Source organism: Dreissena polymorpha, chromosome 2, assembly GCF_020536995.1.
Source record: "Dreissena polymorpha isolate Duluth1 chromosome 2, UMN_Dpol_1.0, whole genome shotgun sequence".
NCBI lineage: Eukaryota > Metazoa > Mollusca > Bivalvia > Myida > Dreissenidae > Dreissena > Dreissena polymorpha.
In genome coordinates, this window is record NC_068356.1 from 75423273 (window position 1) to 75448182 (window position 24910).

The 24910-nt window shown below is 34.0% G+C and overlaps 2 protein-coding genes and 1 long non-coding RNA gene across 4 annotated transcripts; all 3 read right to left on the minus strand.

Annotated features, from left to right (window-relative positions):
• Window positions 1-1958: 1958 nt before the first annotated feature.
• On the minus strand, window positions 1959-6714 carry LOC127867676 (uncharacterized). Its single transcript, XR_008043606.1, has 4 exons — window positions 6557-6714; window positions 4668-4737; window positions 4085-4166; window positions 1959-3772 (listed from the first exon to the last, which is right to left on the minus strand). It is a non-coding gene; the product is annotated as an uncharacterized LOC127867676 (long non-coding RNA).
• A 4209-nt stretch (window positions 6715-10923) lies between these two features.
• LOC127867664 (uncharacterized) lies at window positions 10924-24547 on the minus strand. Of its 2 annotated transcripts, none has more exons than XM_052408994.1 (4): window positions 24473-24547; window positions 12723-13962; window positions 12228-12335; window positions 10924-11845 (listed from the first exon to the last, which is right to left on the minus strand). In XM_052408994.1, the coding sequence occupies exons 2-4, from the start codon at window positions 13797-13799 to the stop codon at window positions 11708-11710; spliced, it is 1323 nt and encodes a 440-aa protein (XP_052264954.1). In that variant the 5' UTR covers window positions 13800-13962; window positions 24473-24547; the 3' UTR covers window positions 10924-11707. The 2 variants fall into 2 exon arrangements, with proteins under 2 accessions (XP_052264954.1, XP_052264953.1); XM_052408993.1 differs by lacking the exon at window positions 24473-24547 and adding an exon at window positions 14400-14628.
• On the minus strand, window positions 17801-21530 carry LOC127867667 (uncharacterized). The gene is made up of 4 exons (XM_052408998.1): window positions 21408-21530; window positions 19372-20113; window positions 18760-18867; window positions 17801-18569 (listed from the first exon to the last, which is right to left on the minus strand). Exons 2-4 carry the CDS (start codon window positions 20062-20064, stop codon window positions 18438-18440), a joined length of 933 nt encoding a protein of 310 aa, XP_052264958.1. The 5' UTR covers window positions 20065-20113; window positions 21408-21530; the 3' UTR covers window positions 17801-18437.
• Window positions 24548-24910: the final 363 nt, after the last annotated feature.

The following is a 24910-nucleotide window of genomic DNA, read 5'->3' on the forward strand; positions in this document are numbered from 1 at the left end:
TAAATTGCTAATAGTTTCCTAACTTTATGAAACTGTTCGCTCGGTTATGTAACATTATAAAATGGCCAAGTTCGTTTAAACAACAAGATTGAACACTGGACAGTATACTGGACACAAAATATTAAATTGCATGCTAAAATGAGTCTATTTAGTTATAATTAAAGTAACTTATGGAGTAGTGGTATCGCATTGTTACAAAGACAGCAAGGTCCGACGGTGTATAGTGTGACTATTTCTTTTACGCGTCAACCGCAGATATTTAACCAGGTTTCTGGCTAAAAAACGACTTCATAAATGCAAGGATAAATATACCGCCATAACGATCATTAGTGTACGTCCTCTTAATAGTTATTTTAAGAAGAAAAACAAGGTATTATGGGGAAAGAACCTTCTCCAATCCAAACGCTAGAATTGCTAATAAGGAGTTGACCAATATACAAGCAGTAGTTAGAAAATAGTTTATCATAACGTCACACACAATGACAACTCTTCCATGAACTCACATCTTGAAAGGACCAACATGGAAAAGCACAGAAGCAAAGTGTGTTTATTTATTGAGACAATTGCAAATATATATGTCTTAGGTATGTTTCCCTGCATGATCTATACTCTTTGTCTTAGTTTGTAAACTTAAGTGCTTATGCTCCCTGTTTTGCCTCCTTATGTCTACCCTTATGTTTTGCTTTTCATGTGTTTTACATATTTGTGTACATGCAAGCAATGTAAATTAATTAGGTTCCCTATTTTATAAAGACTCTTAATGTTTTTTTGAGCTGCATTATATATATATATATATATATATATATATATATATATATAATATATATATATATATATATATATATATATATATATATATATATATATATGTATATATACTGTTTCCTACTTTTAATATTCCATTGGTCTTGTGACCAAGTCAGTGCGCTGTTGTTAATGCGGACACAAGTGTTAGCTTTTTATTTTACTCTCTAAACTTCTTTTTGGACACTTTCAGCATTACAAAAGCCTACCTGAACAATATTGTTTTAAAAAGTAATATAGTTCTTAGTATTAATGTTTTATTTGTAATCTTAAAATTATACAACATCGTTTAAGCTGTGATTTTTCTTAATTATATTATATAGCTTTTGAATTTTATGTTATTTTTAGCTGCTCTATTATGTTTAAGCTTGCTTAATATATGTTCTGGTATGTACTAGGGTGTCATAATATGTTAAGTGTATTATGGTCCTTGGTTTTCCTATTTGTACTGCTTTTCAGTTTAATGTTTGCCCGTTCATGTTTGTATGCTTCGTACAATATTTATTTATTCATTACTAAGCTCAAGTAATATTAAGTTACCTTCAGTCTTTTAAAGCAATTATTCATAATCGTATTCTCTGTTTTTTTTTCAACTACAGGATTGTTATAACTATGTTTCATTGTATGTGCTATATATCATGTTGTTATGATTCACTGTTTCGTGTCAGTCGGCTTTAAAAGCTCTTCAGAGCTTGTGTTATCATGTTTGAAATACCCGACTTTATTAATAAATATTACTTGACTTGACTTGTTATAATTTTCAATACAATATTCCTTGAATAGCTTTGTATGTGTTAAACACAATATCTAACCAATATTAAGTGTTTGTCTCCTTCAAAGATATATTTTTAAGTTTGCCATACATTATTTAATGTTTTTTTCATTGAAGCGATTGTATAAATATATACAATTAACTCCACATTAAAAATATGTGATATACTTACAAAAGTATCCCTATGTTATGATATTAAAATATTTATGTGACATTCCGTATTAGTATTTGACCATATTATCTACGCCTCAATTGATATTGATATAGCAATTAGCAAAGGGAATTTAACAAAAACGTTTTTTATTTTATTTATCTTATATTGGAAGCGATATTGGAAAATAAAGTCACACGAAAATTACCCACACATGACATTAAAAGTGGAAACGGAACCAATTATTTATTATACATATGTTGTATTGTAAGTTATGTCATGTGATAAGTTTTACAAACAAGAAACATGTTTAAGGCGATGTATTTACACATCGCTTTTAGTAACTAGGATGAACTAGGATGATACAGTAGCAATAACACCCATGATAGCACAGTGTCATTTCTCCACATAATGAGGATGTTCTTATGAATACTGTTGTGACATGTTATTAAGTAGATAAATGTCTAGGAACCCTACAACGTGTACCTTAGATCTTGATTTAAATATGCTATATATAATATTTTTAATTGTGATACATGTCTTATTTGCAGATACAGAGCCACTTACGATTCGTTCTGAATAAGACTGTACTCACTAATCATTAAGATATACATATCACCATAAAGAGGAAACGAACCGGGAGCGAACCACAAATATTGAATGAAATACTGTAGGTTTATATGTCTTATATATTTGTGTTATGTGTTAATTCTTTAACCAGAAGAAACATGGTTGCAACACACAATTTAACAACGATCACTTTCCTGCGATATTTAACAAAATTATAAACCATTGGGAAGTAGGCCAGTGCTATTTGTCTCTAAACGACTGTGTTATGGTATGTTATATTATCTTCTTTTTATGTGTGCTTCTGTCTTTAAAATGATTCAATCCAATCGTGCAACATGCATTATTTAGACATGTTTTATTTGGTTTCATCAAGATGCTATGTAGATTTCTTAATCGTATGTTGAGAATACTGAAGTTTGTATTGTTCCATAAAGAATATTTACATCTTTCTAGTCATGTCTGAACTAAAATGAACTCGGACGAATCAAACCAGATATTAGCGACACGACGAAATAAGTAAGAACTAGTTTTGATACATATACAATCAAACCCATATGTAATCAATATCAAAGAATAGCTGTCAAGAAGTGAGATGAATATGAAACAATGTCAAAAGTAAAGGTGTAAGGTGCGAGGAAAATAACATCGTAGATGGCTTAAAAAATAAGATAAATGTTAAGAGATATAAATTTGTCCTCTATGGACTTACAGGTTCCCTTCGTCTGTTTCATAGTATATGAATACTCTCGTCGATAATATTTGTGTGTCTTAAGTGGAGATAAATGAACAGTGTTTCAAAGATCATTACCAGATATCAAGCAAAACTATAGTATGACAAATGAAATACTTAATGACTACCGTCGCAGGTTTTGCTTATGACACACGTTAGCATGCGTACATGTTTCAAAACTATATCATCTCATAAATACGTATTTAAAATTGAATTATACATGAATATGGGCAACACTTTTTGTGAATCATCGTTATCGATATATATTTACAAAAGCAAATAAAAAAATCTATAAGTGAAGTAGCTACTTGAAAACTTGAGATAAGAAGATATCAAACATGTTGAATAATATCAAACAATGTCTTTACTTTAGCGCAGACATTGGTGACTTATGTTTTTGATTATATTTATTTTAACGAAATAGTGTAAATAATATACTTTCAATTGGCGTGATTGTTATACCTTTTTCACGTGAATATATATTATAGTACATTAGATTATCAACTTGCTCATTAGTTCATTAGTAATTGAAATACTTTTAATCTTAACACTAAATGACCTTTATACAAAACCTCTCAAAGTGTTTAATATGGACGATGGATGATCGCTTGTTACGCTGTCTAATCGGCTGTGCGTTTGATATCCACTTTGCCTTCTTGGCACTTCGCTTTGAGTGTCGTGCAATGCGAACTATTTCTTTCGCATTCCCTTGGCATACTCATGGCGTAGCGTAACGCATCTTGACCTATTTAATTGATGATAATTATATGAATATTTGCTTCTAAAAAATCAAACACTCTAGTTCCATATACTATATAAGAGTCTTATATTGCGATTACTTTATCGTTAAATACAAACATGTCAATGAAGCGTTAGTCATTTAAAACAGTATGGTTCATTTTAAGTAGTAATAGCGTTCTAGAAGCTCTTTCAGCTTAAGTCGTGTAAAATGTGTTGTCTAAATCATTTTCCCTAATTGGTATCTCAACTTTGATTATCAACGATGCACAGTCAGAAATGTTATAAAAGTAGCATAAAAACTAAAATGTTTTCGTACCGGATCTTTTATCAGGGGTCTGCCAGTTGTGGGGTTATCATTTTATTTGGCTGATACGTCATTAGTGGCCGTTCAAAGTTATCTATGAAAAACAATTGTACAAAAATATTTATATGTGAAGAATCAGAAAATGAGGTTTCATTAACTGTGAGAGAGCTCTATTACTATGATAATGTTATAGTTTAACACAAACTAAGTGTTCTGCGTATTTAGCATGAAACCTGCTAAGAAGAAATACCGTTCTAGCAGTTCGTTAACCCATTTATTCCTAACGTCCGGAAAAAAGGCCATGGCAAACAGCGTAGACCCAGATGAGACGCCGCATCATGCGGCGTCTCATCAGGGTCTACGCTGTTTGCTTGAAGGAATTTCTGTAAGAAATATTCTAAATATTTAAATACATATACTAGACACCCCTAATGTTGGAAATAAATTGATCCAATTTAGAAGGATGGGAGAGTCCACTAGGCATAAATGGGTTTATATCCGTCATTGCTCTCTGGACTAATATTACAGAACATGCATACACAGCTTTATTAAGTACACAAATAAAATTAACAATATTTTGGTTTCAGTTTCTTACCTGAATTATGCCATTTGGGAGTTTATCTCTTTCTTCGGTCGATACGGAAAATGAGGTCGTTTGCCGTTGTCTTCAAAAAACAATTGACAATAAGTGTTCAAGAAGTATTTGTTTTTGAAAGAGTGCATATACAAAAAATGTAGAATGGAAATCTAGCAATGAGTATTTGGTCATTTGGTCATATGTGACCCTTTAATCTAATTTTATTAAGTTTATAACACAATAGTCATTTACGGAACGGATACGATTTACCTATCATTTGCACTGATTATGAGCCATCAACTAGGTTAAGAAATTATAAACCAACCAAAACTATGCATCATAAGGCTACAGAATTTAAACACAATATAATAGAATAAAATGTTTCTGTCTGATTTTTTTCGTAATATATCAGGCAAGGCTTAGAATACCATAACGGCGAGGCTTATTGTATTCGTGCCGAGCCTGATATATTACAAAAAGATCAGGCAAGAACCAGTTTTTCTGTTTAGCATACCTCTACATGTAAAATATAAAAATAAAATATATATTTAATATAACATATATGAGGCAGCGTTATATCAGGCAGATATCAATGCGGTGGTAAGATAAAAATCATTAAATAGGTCTTGATATGTTAAACCAACAGCGACTATGCATTATGCATCATTAGGTCACATCAAATTGATCGACTTATTTACAAAATTGATCAAGCGACCAAACTGACTATGCAGATAACATTATTTTAACTCAATTTTCGATATAATCAGAGACGCGCGCAAAGCGTCGACTAAAATTCTTCTTATTTGGATTAAATATGCCTGCCGAAGATTTTTGTTTAATTTTCCTATAATACCATCTGGTCCAGGTTTTTATTTTGACTGTTCTTGCTGGTTAAGTGAACGGACTATAATGTGGCGGTCTGCGATCACGTCAAGACTTTGTAACCTTGTTTCGAGTTCATCGACAGTTTTCCAGAGAGTATTGTTTTCGCTCTCAAGTGTTGCTATTTATTTGTGAAGCTTTTGTATTACGACTTTTCATCAACGGAAGGGAGTTTCGGCCCAACGATTTACTAAAGACATCGCTACAGCTTTAAAGGTTTACACAGGTGTACAAAGGCGCAAATCGACAAAGACAAAATTAACAAAAATCCTACAATATATCATTTTTTTACTAATTATTACACAATTCATCATCAACTAAATAAGTAATACATACAGTACCAAAAAGTGTCCATTTTCCACGTAATTCAAGACAAGTTTAAATTTAAATTGTTCACCTCACAAATATGACTTTCTTTCCGTTATAGTATTTATCATTTGACCTTTTCAACTACTAAACCTGACGTTGTAAACGATACATGTATGGCAATGTGCACTAAATCTAAGTTGACTCGCTATCTTTATACCTTGAACGAACATGTCCTGTGACGGCTCACATTAAACTTGAGTATAGAGGAGCATTGTTCAAAGATCGGGTGACTCCATATCAACTTCAGGCATTATCGACAATCGCTTTGCAAGCTCAAACTCGATTTTAATCAAAACGGAAATCTTTATTTCGAGCGTGTGCTTTCTTTATAAACGCAATAAAACATTTACAATTCTTATTAAAATTAATTATGTAGTTTTGTTTTTGTTTTAACGATTGTTAAAACAATAATAAAATAATTTTTTTAAATTCTATATTAAGACTTTAAAATATCTAAATAAAACACTGTCTGCTGAGGAAATATTACAATATGAATATCGTTAATAACACTCAATTGCAAGGTATAAGACATGTATAGGAGTATTCTTCCTAACAATTCTCCATGGTTCATTATTTGTACATTTTAAAGTTTATATATAACTTAATTCAAAATCATCAGCTTTATTAGTAAAATGAATAAAACATAAGCATAATACCTGCTTAATCTTCGAGTAGAGGTAAGACGCCGAACAAGGTCAGAAGCATGGTTGTCACATCACAAAACCGTATCATCCGCTGGCTAACGTTAATTCTGAGTTGGTCTGTGTGAAGTCAAATGTTTTCACCGAGGATTCCGATTGGGTATTCCCGCCGCTGTACTATTTTAAGACTACATTTATAAATTCTTTAAAGGTAGTATTTCGATGTAAAGACAGACAGAGCTTGTTGATTTATAACCACTGTATTTTAGAAATAGTATAACTAAAAGCTTCGTAATGAAAAGGGCGTTATCAACTGTAGGCTACAAAGCACCATTTTATAAAAACAACTTGTGCGTGTGTGCATACATTTTTGCACATTAGATTTATATTAATATCTTATACACTAACTTTAAATCGTAACGTTTATTTATAACTTTAACTGCACCACTCTTTATTTAATTGAACTCCTCTTTTTTTTAGTTTTGCACTCCTCTTTTTTGTATCTCGTGGCCTCGACTTAGTAACTCGTGGCCGCGACATAGCTAACTTATGGCCACGAGAGAGTAAATCTTGGCCAAGAGATAGAAAAAAGAGAAGTGCAATTTAAAAAAAGAGGAGTGAATGTCTCCTCTATTCCACCGTTAAAGCATTCTGCTATACTAATGTGCGTTGATACAAAAATGCATACACAAATATGTGTTTGCAAGATTTTGAAGATTAATATATGCATCTATTAATAAATGCCAGCAAATAAATATCTAAACATGACCTTTGTATGCGAACGTAGAGTATTTTGTACAATTAACCTATACATTTGTTTGATTTAATACGGAGCGCTACCCTGTAATTGTATCATTCTTTATTTGGATATTTAAAGGAAAAACCTCTAGGGAACCCACACCTGGGAAAACTGAATTGCATAACATTTAAAATAGGAAACACATTTTCCAGAATATTATTAATTATAACTAATAAGGTATGTATGCTTCATATACTCAACAATACAATTCGATTTATAATGCTGACTTTTTAAATCCCAAATACACTTTGTAAATATTTACATACAATGTGGAAATTTTCTTTATTTTATGCGCTCTTATATTTCTTACATCTTATAGAGTAACATATTGGTCTCTCGTTTCCTTGGCTTCATGAATTCAGATGTATTTTTAATAATATAAATGGGTTTCCATGTTGATCAGATTGATTGCCGTTGGTACTTCCTTTATAAACGAAGGGTTGATTTTGAAACGTATCCCATATAAAGGATGGCATTGAGTTAAAAATTTAAGTTCAGAGTTTTAAATGTTTGTTGAATGTTACTGTGCTTAATGTCTCAATAATTTATTTGAAAAAAACTTATAACATGTGCGAACATAAACGTAAAATATATTAAATGGCATGGGCTAGATATAGTTAAACTAAATTGAGAGAAACGCCATTTGCTCATGCAAGGTCAACGGAAACTACTGGATACAGTTTAGGTTATTTGTTCTATTGTTGTCGGATAATTGATTGTCACCGAATGACATTATATCAAGTGCGGATGCAAACTTGCAGGTCAACGAAAGAGATTTTAACCAATGCGGACGGATTCCTAATATTGTCAATAAAGAAGAGACTTGAAGGGAAACTTAATTTTTAAACAAAAACGATCATATCTATATTTGGCGAAGACGTATTCCAATTGAAGATTAATATGTATCGTGTGGGCGGATACTTATTGTCACCAAAAGGTTTTTCATCTGGTCTGGACAAAACGTCAAGGTCAACGATAGAGATTACTTCTAGTGTGGTCGAGCCTTGAAGGAGCCTTGACTCGATACTTAATCGTAAGCGTTGGAGAGAGTATCCATTTTGACCGGAAACTTAAATGTCAACGCATGAGGTTATATTTTGTGCGGAAGCAAACTTATTTTTCAACGAAGTATGTTATATTTTGTGCGGAAGCAAACTTATTTTTCAGCGAAGTATGTTATATTTTGTGCGGAAGCAAACTTAAAGGTCGACGAGGGATACTTAATTTGGCGGATACTTGATCAATGAAAGAGACAATATAGTGTAGACGGACACACGTACGTCAACGAATGGGGTTATATCTAATGTTGGCGTAAATATGATCAGCAATGGAGGGTATGTCACATGTAGGCGAGCAATTTAAGGAAGCAAATTGGATTATATACATTATGGGGGGGGGGGAACAACTTCAACATGGTGTGCGAAGGAGGTTGTATTTAGTGTTGACAGAAACACGAACGTCAGCGCAATTATATCTAGTGTGGACGGAAACATGGTAAGCGACCTAGACTATATCTAGTGTTGACGGAAATGTGAACGTCAGCATAGGAGATTGTATCTCTTGTGGACATCAGCTCAAAGGTAAGCTAGGGATTTTGTATTTACTGTTGGCGTACACGTAAATTTCAGCAAAGCAGATAGTATTTACTATTTAGTGACAACGAAACACTGAAGTCAGCTGAGGATATCAAGGTCACCTTCATTCATTCGTCCTTTCTTAATATAATCACCTTTGTTGACCTTCAAGTTTCCTCTTACATTAGATAATTATCTCATGTGCTGACCTTAAAGTTTCCACAAACACTAAATATAACCTACGATGTGCAAAAAATTGTCCTATGCGATATTCGTTCAGCGGTTCTCGTCACTAGCCTGCGAATGCGCGCAGTCTTGTCGGGAGCTACACTGTCTGCTATAAAGTAACGCATGATTGTGTCATTTTTGGACAAGGTAGCTTTTGACCAGAACGCGCAAATGCGTATGTTGGTCTGGAGTTACGCTAAGCGCACATGACATAATACCCTTTTTTCACACGACGCGGGACTTATCTAATGTTTGCGGAAACTTTAAGATCATCAATGAGAAAAGTGCTTTTAGAAGCTTTATGTTGAACAAGGATATTACATATAGCGCACAATCGATTGGTTAGCATGTCGTTTGTACTCATGAACAACATACCATGGCTACCATTTGAACTAGTCTTATTAAGATGGTAATGAATATTGCGCATGATAGTGAAGGTTGCGTGAATTTTAGATGCAATTTGAATTAATTAAAAAAATGCGGTTCAACATCATACTATTAAAGCTGGGTTCCCACTGCCGATCAGATCAACTCGATCAAGACCGACCAGGCGGTCGGGTACTGGTCAGGTTCGGTCGGCATGCATGAGTTGTCGGGGGCGGTCGGGTAGGTCGGCATTGGTCTGGCTTCCTACCCGATATTTTTTGACATGTCAAAAAATATCGAGTAGCGGTCGAGTAGGAAATGGATCGAGAAGCGCTCGGACAGTGGTCGTGTATTAGTCGAGTAGAAGATCGAGTTGACCGTGAAGCAATCGTGTGGCGATCGGATTGACATCTTTTACACGATCTGTACCCGATCCGCTCGATTTTAGATCGCAACACGACCCACTCGACCCCTTTTCGATTTGATGTACAGATTTACTAGACTGCTACCCGACGGCTACTCGACCGTACACGATCACTTCCCGATTGCTATTCGACCATACACTAGCTCATGTCACTAAAATAAAACTTACGTGCAAAACGTAGTGCTTGTCTCTCATAATCTTCTTAGAATCGGACAAGTAAACATCCAAAGATGCCAAGAAAGGGCAATAAGGCGACTTTACTCTGAGGAAGTTCTTGTATTCTTTTGGGTCTTCTCTTTTGAGCTCCTATAGTAGTTGCTCATATTGTCCATATAGTGGCCGTCGCGTAAGCCACTGCGTAACCCACACTTCCCTGCGTCGTGGCCGCCTACGCTTACGCACCTGGGTTGATTCTTCCTCCTCTAACTCTAATAAAGCCATGGCCCTGTCTCTCTGGAGCTCTAACCATCTGGCCCACAACTGTAATTGTTCAATCTCCATGATGATTAAAGTGATTAGTGAACAACAATGTTTCAAGTTTGTATTCTCAAAGTTTCAATACACGACCGTTGGCGACTTTGTACGACTGTAGTACGACCATCACGATCTGGTCGTGTGAAGATCGGGTGGCGATCGAGCTGAAGTCCACTTGGTCGAGCTGAGATCGTATAGGATTCGCGTATAGGTCGAGATGATCGAGCGGAAATCGGAAAGATGGTTGAGTGGACGTCGTGTATGAGTCGTGTGGGGGTCGTGTTTTATCGACAAGAGACCGAGAAGAAGTCGTGTAAACCCTTTTTAGTCGAGCTTGGTCGGGTATGGTCGGGAAATTTCGGTGATCGGGATGATCGAGTTGATCGGATCGGCAGTGGGAACCCACCTTAATGAAAGCTGGTATATTCAATGTGAAACGTTTAGTATATACAGTTGAGGTGCCATTACTGCACAAATACGTAAATGTGTGAACGCGTACGTATGTTTATTTATAACCATACAAACAACCTTCTTAACTTGAGAAAATGTATTACTAACAAAATGGTGTATGTTCATAATTTGATGGATAATTAAAGTGTCAAGGTAAGATTTATATTATAAGACATAACGCATCATCTCGTTTGAACGATAACACCAATAACTAAACAAAACGTGTTAAAAAAATGCAAGAGACACATTGCAAAAGTACACACATAACACAAAAATGAATACACTGGGAATTACACTTTTAGAGCGATAAATGCATATAAAAACGTTACACTTGGTGAATAATTTCTCACAATTTTTATTGTATTTTAAAACATCATACTTTAAAGATACAATGGTAAAATATGGATAAGCTTAATATATTTTTAATAAATCAATTGTCTAACGTTATGTATAATCCATATGTTGGATACAATGCACGCGTCAAAACATTACAAGCAAAACATATGCAAAGTAATTGTGATAGCATTTTTATATAAAAATAATAGTTTGCCCTATATCGTTTATTAACTGTGATACTCAACAAAGTCAATTCAATATAATTGCAGTGTATTAAAACCAACAGAGTAACACATTTAAGAATGTACATAGAACATGTGGATACGGGATCAATATTTCAAGAAAACAACATAATTTAATAACCATTGTTATTCATGGCTTTTTAAACATTATCAAAGTCAGAAAATTGATGTTCGCGATGAATAAAATAGGAAAAAGCATTACACATACACATGCGGATTATGCTGTTTAGGTTAATAATCTACCTATAGTATGTGCAACATACACCCTTTTTGTTATTCATTTTTCTCTAAAGATAACTTGCAAAATGGGAGGTGACGCCAGAATTTCATAGTTAACTCTTCCCTTTCTTTTTTCAACATGTCACGTTTGTTTTTCAGTTCTAAATACGTGTGATGTCTTTGTTTGCAAGTCTGAAATGTTAAAACATACAATCTATATCGTGCAATTCGGTAAATGTACAATATTTCATTATCTGATAAATAGGGCTCTTTACATAACAGAACACAACTAGATAATTTATTTACCAATATCTTACGCTTATCATGAATACGGGTAATTATGGCATTAACTCGAAACCCTCATGATGCGTTACGAAGTCAAATCTAAATCTATATTTCCGAGATTTGTATATATTAAGAATATTCACAATCTAGAATACACATCAATTTTCACGTATAAAGTCACTGAAAGATACGTGCTGTAACCAACGGTCAGAGTCAAGCCAACGGCAGATATGTCTAGTGACCTAAACATAATCATGGACGAAACAAAGTTTCACTAAAACATTATTACTTGAAGCAAAGTTCTTTCGCGATCACGCTGCCGTCTTCGTGCCCTGCGTGCCGATATTCTGTTCAACTTCATCCGTCTATCACGTTTCTCCTCTTCTTCAGGAGTTAGCTAAAAGTGATAATGTGAGACCCTTAAACAATGATGTAGAAGTTAAAAAATAAACAGGGAAAAACGTAAATACAACACAAAATTCGTGAGGCATTGACCATTCAAGACCAAGAAAGTTCAGATTAGCACTATCAGTTGCGGAAGCAGTTTCAGCGCTAGAAATGTTTTCTTCAGTAATTTGTGCTCATGTAAGAACACGTGTATTATGATCTTATTTTGAGTCGTTCCCATGGACTTCGTGCCCTTTGTGTACAATCAAAACACACACGCACGCGTATATTTTTAATTGCATATATATGCTATTTAAAATGCACATCGTCAATACTTAATATTGAACTTAATATTCGCAACCGTACACATCGAAAGTAAATAAACTGAAAATACTACCGTATATTCTCTAGGATCTTTATTTTCAAGCACGATATCTGGTTCCCCACTAAGCATACGCCTGTATTGGATCTTAAATTGCAATTCTTTCATCAGCATTTCTTTCATCGGTTTATCTGGTTGCAATTGTTTATCAGGTTCCAAATCTGATGAAATTAGTTGTTTTTCTGATCCACTGTACGTTTGTGGCTTGTCTATCTCATTTCCATTCGAAACGCTTGAAGTGGTACTATTCGCAGAAGGACTGTAACTAGGCAACTCTAATACGTCATCAATGTCTGTGTCAATCTCTATCTCAGATTCGGGGTCCTTATTCACAGAGTAAATGTTCAATTCGTCAGACTGGGCAGCAATCTTATCATGAAGCGCGATTTGTGTTTTAAACGAACAAACAGTTTCAGACGAACTTGTCTTTTGTTTCTTGCTTTTGTGTAAGGGTTTAGATATATATTCAAATCTTGGAATGTTTCCAATAGATGGCACAGAACTGGACAAAAAATCACTGTCAGAACTGTACAAACTTTTAAAATGCTCGATTTCAGTTTGTTCCGAATATTCAGGTTTACTCGAAATGACCTCAGTTAGAAGGTCCAGATCATCGTCATCATATCTAGCTAGACTGTCATCACTGAGACGGGGACATGATGGGTATTCATCTTCAGAAGAAAAAAGGTCTTCGTCTTCGAAAATAGGGGTTGCAAAAAGTATATCACTTGAGTTGGAAAGCAGTATTGATGAACCGAGTTCAATATCGCCCAAAGTAGAAACTACTGTAGGCTTGTCGTTATCGATATTACCAATAGTCGAAACAACCGCCGGCGGACTAATATCAGTATTACTCAAAGAAGATACAAATGTCGGAATACAGATGTCAATATCACTAAACGTAGAAACACCGGTCGATCTAGAGATGTCGATATCACTTAAAGTGAAAACATTAGGTGATTGTCTGGGTGCAGTTGAAGAATCGTCAATTCCAGATGGAGTACTTTCGATTTCAAAGTCCTCAGCGATATTATCATTTAAGTCTGATATGAAAACGATGGCCGATGGATAACCAACATCTTCATTTGACATTTGGTGATCATTTGACAAAATGATAGCTCAAAAGTTACTAATGATAGGTTAGCTGGTTAACAGCCATGTTAGCATACAAAAAGGCATATATATAGTGGAGTGTAACAGTTATGTTGTACGGTGTAGCTTTATTGCTTGAGTTCGGTTCTTCTATATCAATGATCTGTAAATGTAGAAGGTGTGTTATAAAACAAAGCAGTAAAAAACGTATGATACTTAACATATATATATATATAATTTCTATGTATTTAACATTTGTCTGTACATTTAAAATGAACAAACAACATTAATTGTATTTCACAACTTATAGACTACTACACTACAATTCGAAGTATAGCATAACAAGTTATATGTTTGCACTTATTTGTATAACTTGATCTTTTTAAATAGCTTTAAGCAAAATCGAATTTTCGCATATTCAATAAACTGTTATTGCATAACAAGTGATTATTTATGACGCCTAAAAATAAGCCATAAAGATACAGCACAAATAAACACTTAAACCGTAAATCAAAATAATATTATGAACGCTACACTACGTACAACAAACGTATTTTGTATTTGATGCAATGATGATCGTTTAATATAATTACAACTAACCTTCAATATTACTATTCCACAATATCTATTCACTTTTTTAGTGGGATCCCTCACATGGGAAACCCAATTTTCTATCACGCAATGTTACTCATGTCTTATTGTGGCAAGTAAATGATGTAGTTTTATTCGTTTCAGTTAATACAATTCTTTGTATGGTTTTAAAAATCTTACCTGATTCGGTAATGTAATGCTCATATAAATGATAGCAAATGCTAGATATATATGGAACATTCTGAACGAAAGAGATTCATCGAAAAAAGGACCCCCGCCCCACCCCCCCACCCCCCCCCCCCCCCCCTAATATCGCCAAAGTAAAGTCAATTCATTTGATGTTTCACACTTAACTAGATCTAAACCACCTATTTAAACTTGTCAAAGCCTTCAAAATCACTAAAATCGTGGAGCTTCCGGGGGCGAAGCTCCCCTGGAACCCCAAAACTATAAACTATGCACTTTTTTTGGCATTATAGGAAGGTACCTTGATGCAAGTATATAAGGCATGACATGCTCGAGAAGTGGTTGTCAAAGCCTTCAAAATCACTAAAATTCTGGAACTTCCGGGGGGCTTCGCCCCCTAGACCCCCAAAACTATAAACTATGCACGTTTTTTGGCATTATAAGACGGTACTTTGATGAAAGTATATAAGGCGTGACATGCTCGAGAAGTGGTTGTCAAAGCCTTCAAAATCGCTAAAATCGTGGAACTTCCGTGGGGCTTTGCCCCCCTGGACCCCCAAAACTATAACTATGCACTTTTTGGCTTTATTAGAAGGTACTTTGATGAAAGTATATAAGGCGTGACATGCTCGAGAAGTGGTTGTCAAAGCCTTCATTATCACTAAAATCGTGGAGCTTCCGGGGGGCATCGCCCCCTGGACCCCTTTAACTATAAACTATGCATTTTTTTGGCATTTTAAGAAGGTACTTTGATGAAAGTATATAAGGCGTGACATGCTCGAGAAGTGGTTGTCAAAGCCTTCAAAATCAATAAAATCGTAAAGCTTACGTGGGGCTTCGCCCCGCTGGACCCACTAGCAGGGAATTGCCCTGCACCCATCAGCAAATCTTTCAATATCCCGCCCACCTAACTAGAAATCCTGGATCTGCCCCTGATGATACACATTGAAGCGAAATCTTAAAAACTCGAAACCTAATATAATGTACTACTTCTAGTGTGGGCTAATTAATATTAATTATCATAATTAGCGATTTCCTTGAATTAAAATACGTGGGCAATTAACAGCAAACACATGAGCTGCATTAGATATAAATGTCAAAGCGTAAGATACAAATGGTAATACTTCGCAATATACACCATTCTCACAGAGTTTATGTAAAAGTATACAAAATTCTTTATCTTAATCATACTTGTTGTCGAATAACCAAAGTTCAGGGGTATTGAGGAGTAGGGATTAAATCGAGCGTTCGTATTTTACATTCATGGCCGTGGGTTATTTGACTGTATATTTGAGGTCATGATTTATATATTTATCTTTAATCCACACATCTTTCAGCTATGTACATGTACACAGGTTTATCAATAACGTCGATAGTTTACGGGACAATAACGTCTTAACAAATATTTGAGCGCAAGAACCTAACAACATGCATATGCCCATCTTTACGGATAATACATATTAGGTTTAATCAAGTTAGTAAAAGCCCTCCTACAGATCTCGCACGTTAACAATGCATTTAAAATGGATTTATCTATAAAACATGGCAATAACTGTCTGGATGCTTATAGAAATACAGTATGGTGACTTAATGCCATCCCTCTCCTTCGAAAAGCACGATAAAAAGGTGTAAATGTAATTATAAATTGTGTCATTCATTATGTGTCTTTGTTTGAAAACGTCAAACACTTTACGGTATTCATTAAACTATGTCACTATTGAAGTTTAAACACGTAGATATTACTGAACAGTTTATGGTACTTTTTAGACCTATATTAAAACAAAGTTCCACCCATAATCATTCCAGAATAACCCGCATTCCTTTGTGTATAGAAAACAAGCCGCGCCTACTTTTCAAATAGTAAAACATAGGTTTACTGGTGTTGAATTACAAGTATTCTGATCGCCCGGTATGAAACAACGTAGGTATTACAGCGTTAAACGTTGGCTGATAATACAGAAGTGTTGGCTGATAATACAGTATAACATTTAGTGACCTCAGAACCCCCCCCCCCCCCCCCCCCCCCCCTAGTAAAAACATGTACCTAAAACAATATCTATGGCTAGATAATGTTTACTTCTAACTGTTTTCGATATTACTTCCTACTGTTTTCGATATTGCTATGATGGCATTTCTTTTCATAATAAATTGCTGTAAAAATAAGTGTTGACTATACTGTATGGACATGTTTGCTGTTGAAGGAAAGATTCATGTTGTAATCCGTCATTAAATGGGTGGTACTCCGTCATTAAATAAGACATTGTTTCATTGTATCAAATGAAGTATACTTGGAGGATTGTTTGTTTTAATACCGCGTGCTTCAATACCATATTATGATGGAATGCACAATCGGAACTGAAATCATATGAGTCGTGTTCTGAGAAAACTGGGCTTAATGCATGTGCGTAAAGTGTCGTACCAGATTAGCTTGTGCAGTCCGCACAGGCTAATCAGGGACGACACTTTCCGCTTTTATGGTATTTTTTGTTTCAAGGAAGTCCCTCCTTACCGAAAATCAAGTTTAGGCGGAAAGTGTCGTTCCTGATTAGCCTGTGCGAACTGCACAGGCAAATCTGGGATGACACTTTACCCACATGTATTAAGCCCATTTTTCTCAGAACACGACTCATATGGTATACATAAACAAGAAAGTTATCTGAACATGGGACCTCGAGATTGAAAAGCTTCCGCGTTTGATATTTCTGTCATTCTTAGCTACAATTATTTATGCCTGCATTTCATTGTAATGAAAGTGATTAATAATGCGCGAAACGTCATGTATTTTAAACATGAAAACCATAAGCTGGTAGTGTTCTTAAATATGTAGGAAAACAAAGCGGTACAGCCAAAACAGTTGACAAGTTTTTTTCTTGAACCGCATTACTTTTCGAACGAAAATTATTGCGATGTACTAGGTAAATGTTTCCTTTTAAAATATATACAAATCATCTTAAGACTAATCATTACGTACTTCTCTTTACAATTGTTCACTTAAGGGATTATTTAGTACATGTTTTTTGCCTCATAAACAGACCACGAAATCGAACACAACCACGGGTTTATTGAGTAAAAAAACGAGTGATGTAGTTGGTTGGAAATATAAATCGAGTTCCTTCCCTTACATTGCACACATGTTAAGCGTTTAGTTTCATTATCTATAAACTATACGCAGACTGACATGTCCGTTTTAATCGCACAATATTTTAAAAATAAAAACATAGCAGTTTCATGATTGTCTGATCATTTTATTTTTTATTATACTTTTCTTATTGTTTACGCCAATGCCGTAGTGTTTATTTGTATGAAACGGTATTGGTTAAAACTGTTTTGTTTGATCGGTACATTTACATGTTTTTGTATAATCGTTACATTTACTTGCTCTATATCAATTATCTGCTAATCAAATTTTGCAATTTATATAAACCCACATACATGCGGTAACTATGTTTACTTGGTACATAGGAACTGAAATACAAGTATAGAAACACGAGTCTTACGAACGATACGAGCATAAATTCAATAGTTTCATGAAACTAGATACAATTAATATATTAGTAAGTGTAAAACATCTTCACGCGTACTCGCGCTAAAAAGCTGGTTACAGCTTTAAAACAATCAAATCATGAGCACGCTGGAATATACTAATAACCATAACGGAGAAGTCTTTCAAACTAGCACACGTTTACATGTATAGATTGGTGTGAAGGACAATTATCATTGTTACATCGTCTCACAATCGACACTTATAATTAAATACACTCCCTTTACATCTGTTTCGTACTATCTATGCTCTTATTTAATATAACAAGCAAAACACTCTTGTGTAAAAAATACATTTCAAAAGGCGAGCACAAATAATATTCACGGTGGCTTCTTTGTTACAAAGCAAAACTCATGTCGATCTAGTAGCCGTTGAAGCGAATTTCTCTCTTGTTTTAATGCTTCGTGCGTTTTCATTAATTCGCAATACTCCTTCGTTCGTAAGGCCAATACCTATTCAATTATAAAAAAATATGTAATCATATGTTTAACAAACAAAAAGAGTTTTATAATAATTTGGAAATAAGACACGCAGACGTTTGTTTTTTTACATCAAAAACAGCAATGCTTTAACTGCAGATGCCTTAAAACTTAATCAATTTCAGTCTAAGTTCATTAACAGACACTAATAACGAACGTGAACCTCTTTAATCGACGTTTCCTTTTCCTTTCTCTTTAGTCTTGCCCGTTTTGACGATTCTCGGTTAAGTTTCATCCGTCTGCGTCGTTTTTCTTTTTCCTCGTCTGTCATCTAAACAGACCAATTCTACACAATAATCAAAAAGGTTCATGTTTTATGCTTTCATAAGGAAGTCGCAAAGCTTTCTAAATGGATGTGTATGAACTCACCGACCTTTGCAGCCTGTCAAATAAGTTAGAAATAGTTAATATTTCTCGGTTTGGGAAATTAATATTATTTAATAAATCAAGCAATATGATCTCTATTTATTATCGTGTTGTGGTAAATTCAATATTTGAAGACACACAAAAAACATATTATCATTCTTTCATAGAAATTATTGAAACATAACAGGAACTTCACAACCCATTTCACAAATTTAACGATGTACTCATTTTGGAAAGCTTTTATTTTAATTTATTTTGTCCTTTATTCCTTCATTACGACTTTTACATGTGCATGTACTTACTATTCATACTTTATATAAGTTGCACATTAAAAGAATCTATACAAGATACATCCGCCAACAAAACACACACCCTAGTACACGGATGTCGAAATGCATTTGGTTATTACCTCGTATATTGACGTGGTATCACACCCACTTGGTAATTCTGTTTCTCCACGGGCCAAACGTTGGTGTAAAACTTTATACATCAATACTTCTTTTACAGGACTGATGTTTTCCTGCGAAGAATTGTCATATAACTCGTGAACTATCGTGGCCGATGATTTGAAGGTACTTGAATCATTTTCTACAAATGTTATTACGTTATCGTTGTTGTTGCTTATGTCTTCCTCCCAAAATGATTGGTCTAAATCGCCAAGCTCTTCGAAACCTAAATCGGTATCGGATAAACTTTCTGATCCTGAAGAAATCGTATTACTAGAGGCGACATTTGCACTATCTAATGCATATGCGATTGGTATGGAACAAGCTGATGTCAAATCTAAATCTCCTTCTTTCGATTTGTTAGTATGTGCATTTGCAAGTAAATCAAATCTAGGGATATTTGTGGGTTCGGCTTTATCTTCGAAATCCAGCAGACCAGTGCTTTCCAATGAAGTTTCAATGTCTTCAACTAAATCATCGTCTACAATCGTTTTCAGGTGGTTCGTTATAACATCATTCACAAGGGTAAGATCGTATTCAAATTGATTGCTGATTCGTATGTCGGTAATTACATTTTTAGTGATATATGAAGAACACGGGTAGTTTTTATTTAAGTTATGTTCACTATTATAAACGCAATTTACACTATTGTTCATTGCATGACCAATTCAGACATGCGTTTGAAGCTCGAAAGAAGACATCGAACTGAAAAGGAGAACATATATAAGAAGGAGAATATAATGTTATGATCCACATAAATATCAACACATTGTGTACACATAATTGTTGTGAACATAATTATGAAGTGTATAATTTAATGCATCACAACCCGAAGCTGATTTATGATCGATCTTCGAGCATACATATGCTGTTTACATAATCGCTATTAACATGTGATGATGGATTGTCCGACAGTTTACATGGTCTTTTCTTGAGTGGATTTAGAGAATATTATGTGAGTTTTGGATAAAGATCAAGTTTATCATGCGAGGCTTAGAACCATGTTAGCGCAAGGCTTGCCGAGCATGATAAACTTGATCTTTACCCAAAACTCACATAATATTCTATTTATCCTATTATTTCCTCCCTTTTTCCATTAATAATTTAAAAAATTGCATTTTTGACAATTTTATCTTTCCTTATTTGACAAAACCATATTCTCCAATTTCTGGAAAAACCCAAACCTGATCTAAAAATAGCGATATTATAAAGCTAAAGTTTATACGATCGTTGTTAAATTTAATATACTATCGATTTTTATCTGGTAATAGGATAAAATACGCTTGATTAACGGAATTTGGACAAGAGCGAAGATCAAATATTAGAATAAAAGCAAATAGTAAAAACCGGACCGACACACAGGGGAGGAATATGTTTAAAATGGTATGCGAGTAATATAAAGAATACAATACATCAAGCATTTCAAGACATACACACTTTAAAGAATATGTTAACCTTGATCGATGCATATGTACGTTATTTTTATCAGCGCGGTAAATAAATAAGTGCCATAGAGGACAGTTTATTTTCTACAAATTTTGTACTCATCGGAATTCAACATTCAACGATTTTCAGCTCTAATGCGTAAGTCGAAATAGGCCTGGAATTAACAAACCATTCATCAGAATGACAACGATTTGTTTATTGCCCATTACATAAAGAATTATGAATTTTTAACATCAAATGTGTACTTTAAATTCGAACTTAATTTCAATATGTTGTTCTTAGATTCCGGGCTTGTTTTTACATTCTTAACGAGGATTTTAACAAAGATTATGTTGTTCTTTGGCAATAAGAAGATCGGCGGGTATAAGTAAAAAATAATTCACTGAGTTTTCTTATTTAATGATTCTGCCTTTGTTAGACAATCGCGAAAACAGGTGATATATACACGGGTTGCTACTCAAAATATTTTTAACAACTCGACTCGAAAAAAGTGTATTTAACTAGTAAACTTGATATACAACATTAGTAAAAACATGTAAAAAATGTAGCTTACCTATATTTTGAATAAAGACCACGTGTCAAATCGTTGATCATCACACAAGAGCACACCCACCATGCTCTTTTTAAAACACGCATGATAACCTATTTAAAGAGGTTGTGGCAGAAAAAACTCATGAACGTTTTGAGAGGGTATCGCCATTTAAAACCGATCAAATCTTGAACTAAACAACACACCACAGAAACGCAGAGTCAAACTGATTTAATTTTGATAAATGTTGTATTTTTGAACTTATGCACACAAACAAAATGTCCGACAAAATGCGACGCAAAACACACATACTATGAAAGACGACCACAAAAGAAGACGATATAAACTTTCTACGCGTAGTATGCTTTAGAAGAAAACGTGGTCACTGTTGAGTTGCTAAATTTATTATTGTACGAGACTCAGACCGCTTTCGATTGTCGAGCTGAGCATTAAGGATATATCTATAATATTAAACATATCATCGTGTTCTAAATATGCGATCATGTCTCTCATTTCCATTCAAACATGTAAAGAAACAACAAACAAAAACACCATAACAAAAGGCCATGATCAAACTCGAGCTACTGCTATGTCAGCTTTCGTTGATATGGCGCTTTGTTATTTTACAGAGCACACGCAGTAGCACGAGTGTATTTTAAATATGACAATATACTGAATATTTAACTATATGGTGATACACCTTTAAGCTTTTTAATCGCATACAAGATGTTCTTAATTCCTGTTTTAGTTTCGTTTTATTGGACGGTGACCGTTGTTGGTTTGCATCTCTTAACAACTGGTTTAAACCCCCTAATGGTTGAATCGGCCGTTCACAGACATTGACCCCAGATTTATTTATTGTTTATTGTGTGTTTGTCATGTCTAGAACGTGTGGTTTAAGATTAGGACCACATGCTATAATACAGTGTCTCTCAACTATATACTTATATATACATTGCAGGCGCTATGTAATAAAGTTGCGAATGTCCTTTTGAGCTGAATGTCTCACATGATTGTTCTCTTATAAAAATAAATATATTCGCGAATGTCTTATGATGATAATATAATTATATTCTAAGTTCTAAAAGGTACGCTGTGATCTGTTTTTATTATTATTTATCAATGCTCACAGTTTCGCTGAATATATAAGATTAATATCTACCATCCAAACTACGCAGAAATCGTTAACATTGTGTAACATGATTTTGATGTGTTACATAACGCCTGTAAATGATTAATATCAACAATAAACAAGATCATACGAAAAGGTAAGTCCATGCACAAACTATTTTATTAATCGATTGTTATTGCAGAACGCTTACACATTTTTCCCATTTGCCATGTCTTTCTTTACCATTTATCATACTACATACTTTTTATCTTTAACATTGGTTGATTGAGGTTCATTTAGATACCACGGTTCTTGTTGACAGTAAAGATAGTGAACAGCATATACAAAAAAAGAAAACGTGTTGAATTCTGTATCTTGGTATGCTTGTGAAAAATTATAACGTTCTCATTTTCACGGTATTATTATATGATATAATCGGATCAAATATAACATTACATGTTGAACATTAAATGTCGGCCCACTTTTCTTGTATACATGTCATGTTTATGAGTAAGCATATCAGTATACATACGCATTCAATATGTCCGATAACATGTATATGCATTTCTTTCGTACGGTCTAAAATGTTAATTATCATTACACAACACCGTGTCTGTTTCACATACGCATGTAAAAAGAATATTAAAAAACTCAAGGCTTGTTCAAATTTAGTTAATAATGCATTTTTTTAAAGAAATACATTTAACAATAATATTAAATCCCGAATGGTGCAACAACAAACGCTATTTTTGTATTCATAGTTTGACAGTCGAACACTTTTGTCATTTTGTCTATAGGTATAAATTGATACACATTGAACACAATCTACATATTCGAGATAAGTATTTAGAAGTTGTATTCTTAATTCTGGCTATGTCTGAAGTATTTCCTAATTATAATGCTCGCATGTATTGCTATGAATGGTACCTTTAATAAATCTTTCTTGAACTGACATTTCAGAAAATGTCTTACCACTATTTTGAAATCGCAGACAAGCAGGTGAAAGGTTACTTCCACACATGTACATATACATCTGGATATCCCGAGTTGGTTTCCCAACTTGGAATCCCAGGGTTTATATTGTTAACAACGATTGCGAAACGTTGTAAAGAATTTATAAAATCTGCCTTAAGCATGCTTTATCTGAAACTCACTTGACATTTTTTTTTGAAAAGCTTTCAGCTTTGCGATAAAATCTACATGTAAATTCAGGTATTCATACAGTCACATGGTTTGGAATTCACCATGCAAGTGTTTGCATGTGAATAAAACCACTTCATTGAAAGCGTTTTATTAATTACATGTATGCCAGCTCACAATTAAATTTATCGACTTTCACCTAATGAAATCGTAAAGAATTATAGTATTAACATTTATAATCAAATTATTTGTTATAAGAACAAAAATGGAGCGATCGATATAGCCGATTTGTATAACAATGCATTTTAAACAAACACCTGAAAAATGCTATGAAACTGTACAAGAGTTTGCATTGCAAAATATGATGATAAATCTTTTTATAGCCTTGTATCTAAGCAAAGCGGGGTATGCAGGAGTCAGAATGTAAGTCTGTCTGTCCGTCGTAAATGTGCGATCTTTTAAGATAAGATTATACTAGTTACTTCCATATTTAAACTTGAATTGGATAGCATCATGATTATTGGTAACCAGTTTTAGCAGATTATTATTATTATCCCATAACGACGTAAAGTTTGGTAAACTGGACCCAGTCGTATGTCCGTCATCATTTCATAAAACCATACCTGTTTTATACATGTTTCTTCGTAACAGATATAACAATGTCTCAAGTCACACCCAAATTTAGTAATTAATGATTTTGCAAAAGTGTACACACAATGGAACTAAATGTATTTTATTATATCAGAATATGTCATACCAATCACTAGTCAATGTATTTAACATGCAAATGCCCCTTTAATAAATGTTTCATGTACTGTTATTTTAGAAAATTACTCACAGTGTTTTGCAAATCCTGTTATCCAGGAGAAGTTGATTCAACTACCCACGTTCATGTACATCTGATGACATTCTGGAGTACAATTTGGATTCCCAGCTTGGAATACCACTATTTATTTTTACTATATAAATGCCCTCCGGTTGCACTTTTTGTGTATGAACTTAATTTACATTTAGTAAGATAACGTGGATAAATAGAGTAGAATTTTCATAATTCTTCCCTAAACGTGCTTAAATCTGTTAAATTTCATGGCATTTTAATTAACGAAAAACATGTTATTTTAGATATGCAATTATGCATACGGTATATTATTTACTTTTTTTAATTTGCACGTTACTACGCAATCTACAATGAAACGCGTGTTTGCATGAATTAGTTATGCTATGCTGGACTCGTGAGTCTTCGTAAGCGTTGTTTAGCAAATAATTTCATGACCTT

Coding starts and splice junctions, on each gene's coding strand:
- LOC127867667 (XM_052408998.1), bottom strand. CDS start 20,064: ATGAACAATAGTGTAAATTGCGTTTATAATAGTGAACATAACTTAAAT. Junction 18,868..19,371: donor ATACCACGTCAATATACGAG/GTAATAACCAAA, acceptor TGGTCTGTTTAG/ATGACAGACGAGGAAAAAGA. Junction 18,570..18,759: donor AGGAAACGTCGATTAAAGAG/GTTCACGTTCGT, acceptor ATAATTGAATAG/GTATTGGCCTTACGAACGAA.
- LOC127867664 (XM_052408994.1), bottom strand. CDS start 13,799: ATGTCAAATGAAGATGTTGGTTATCCATCGGCCATCGTTTTCATATCA. Junction 12,336..12,722: donor AAGATCCTAGAGAATATACG/GTAGTATTTTCA, acceptor TATCACTTTTAG/CTAACTCCTGAAGAAGAGGA. Junction 11,846..12,227: donor GCGAAAGAACTTTGCTTCAA/GTAATAATGTTT, acceptor TTAACATTTCAG/ACTTGCAAACAAAGACATCA.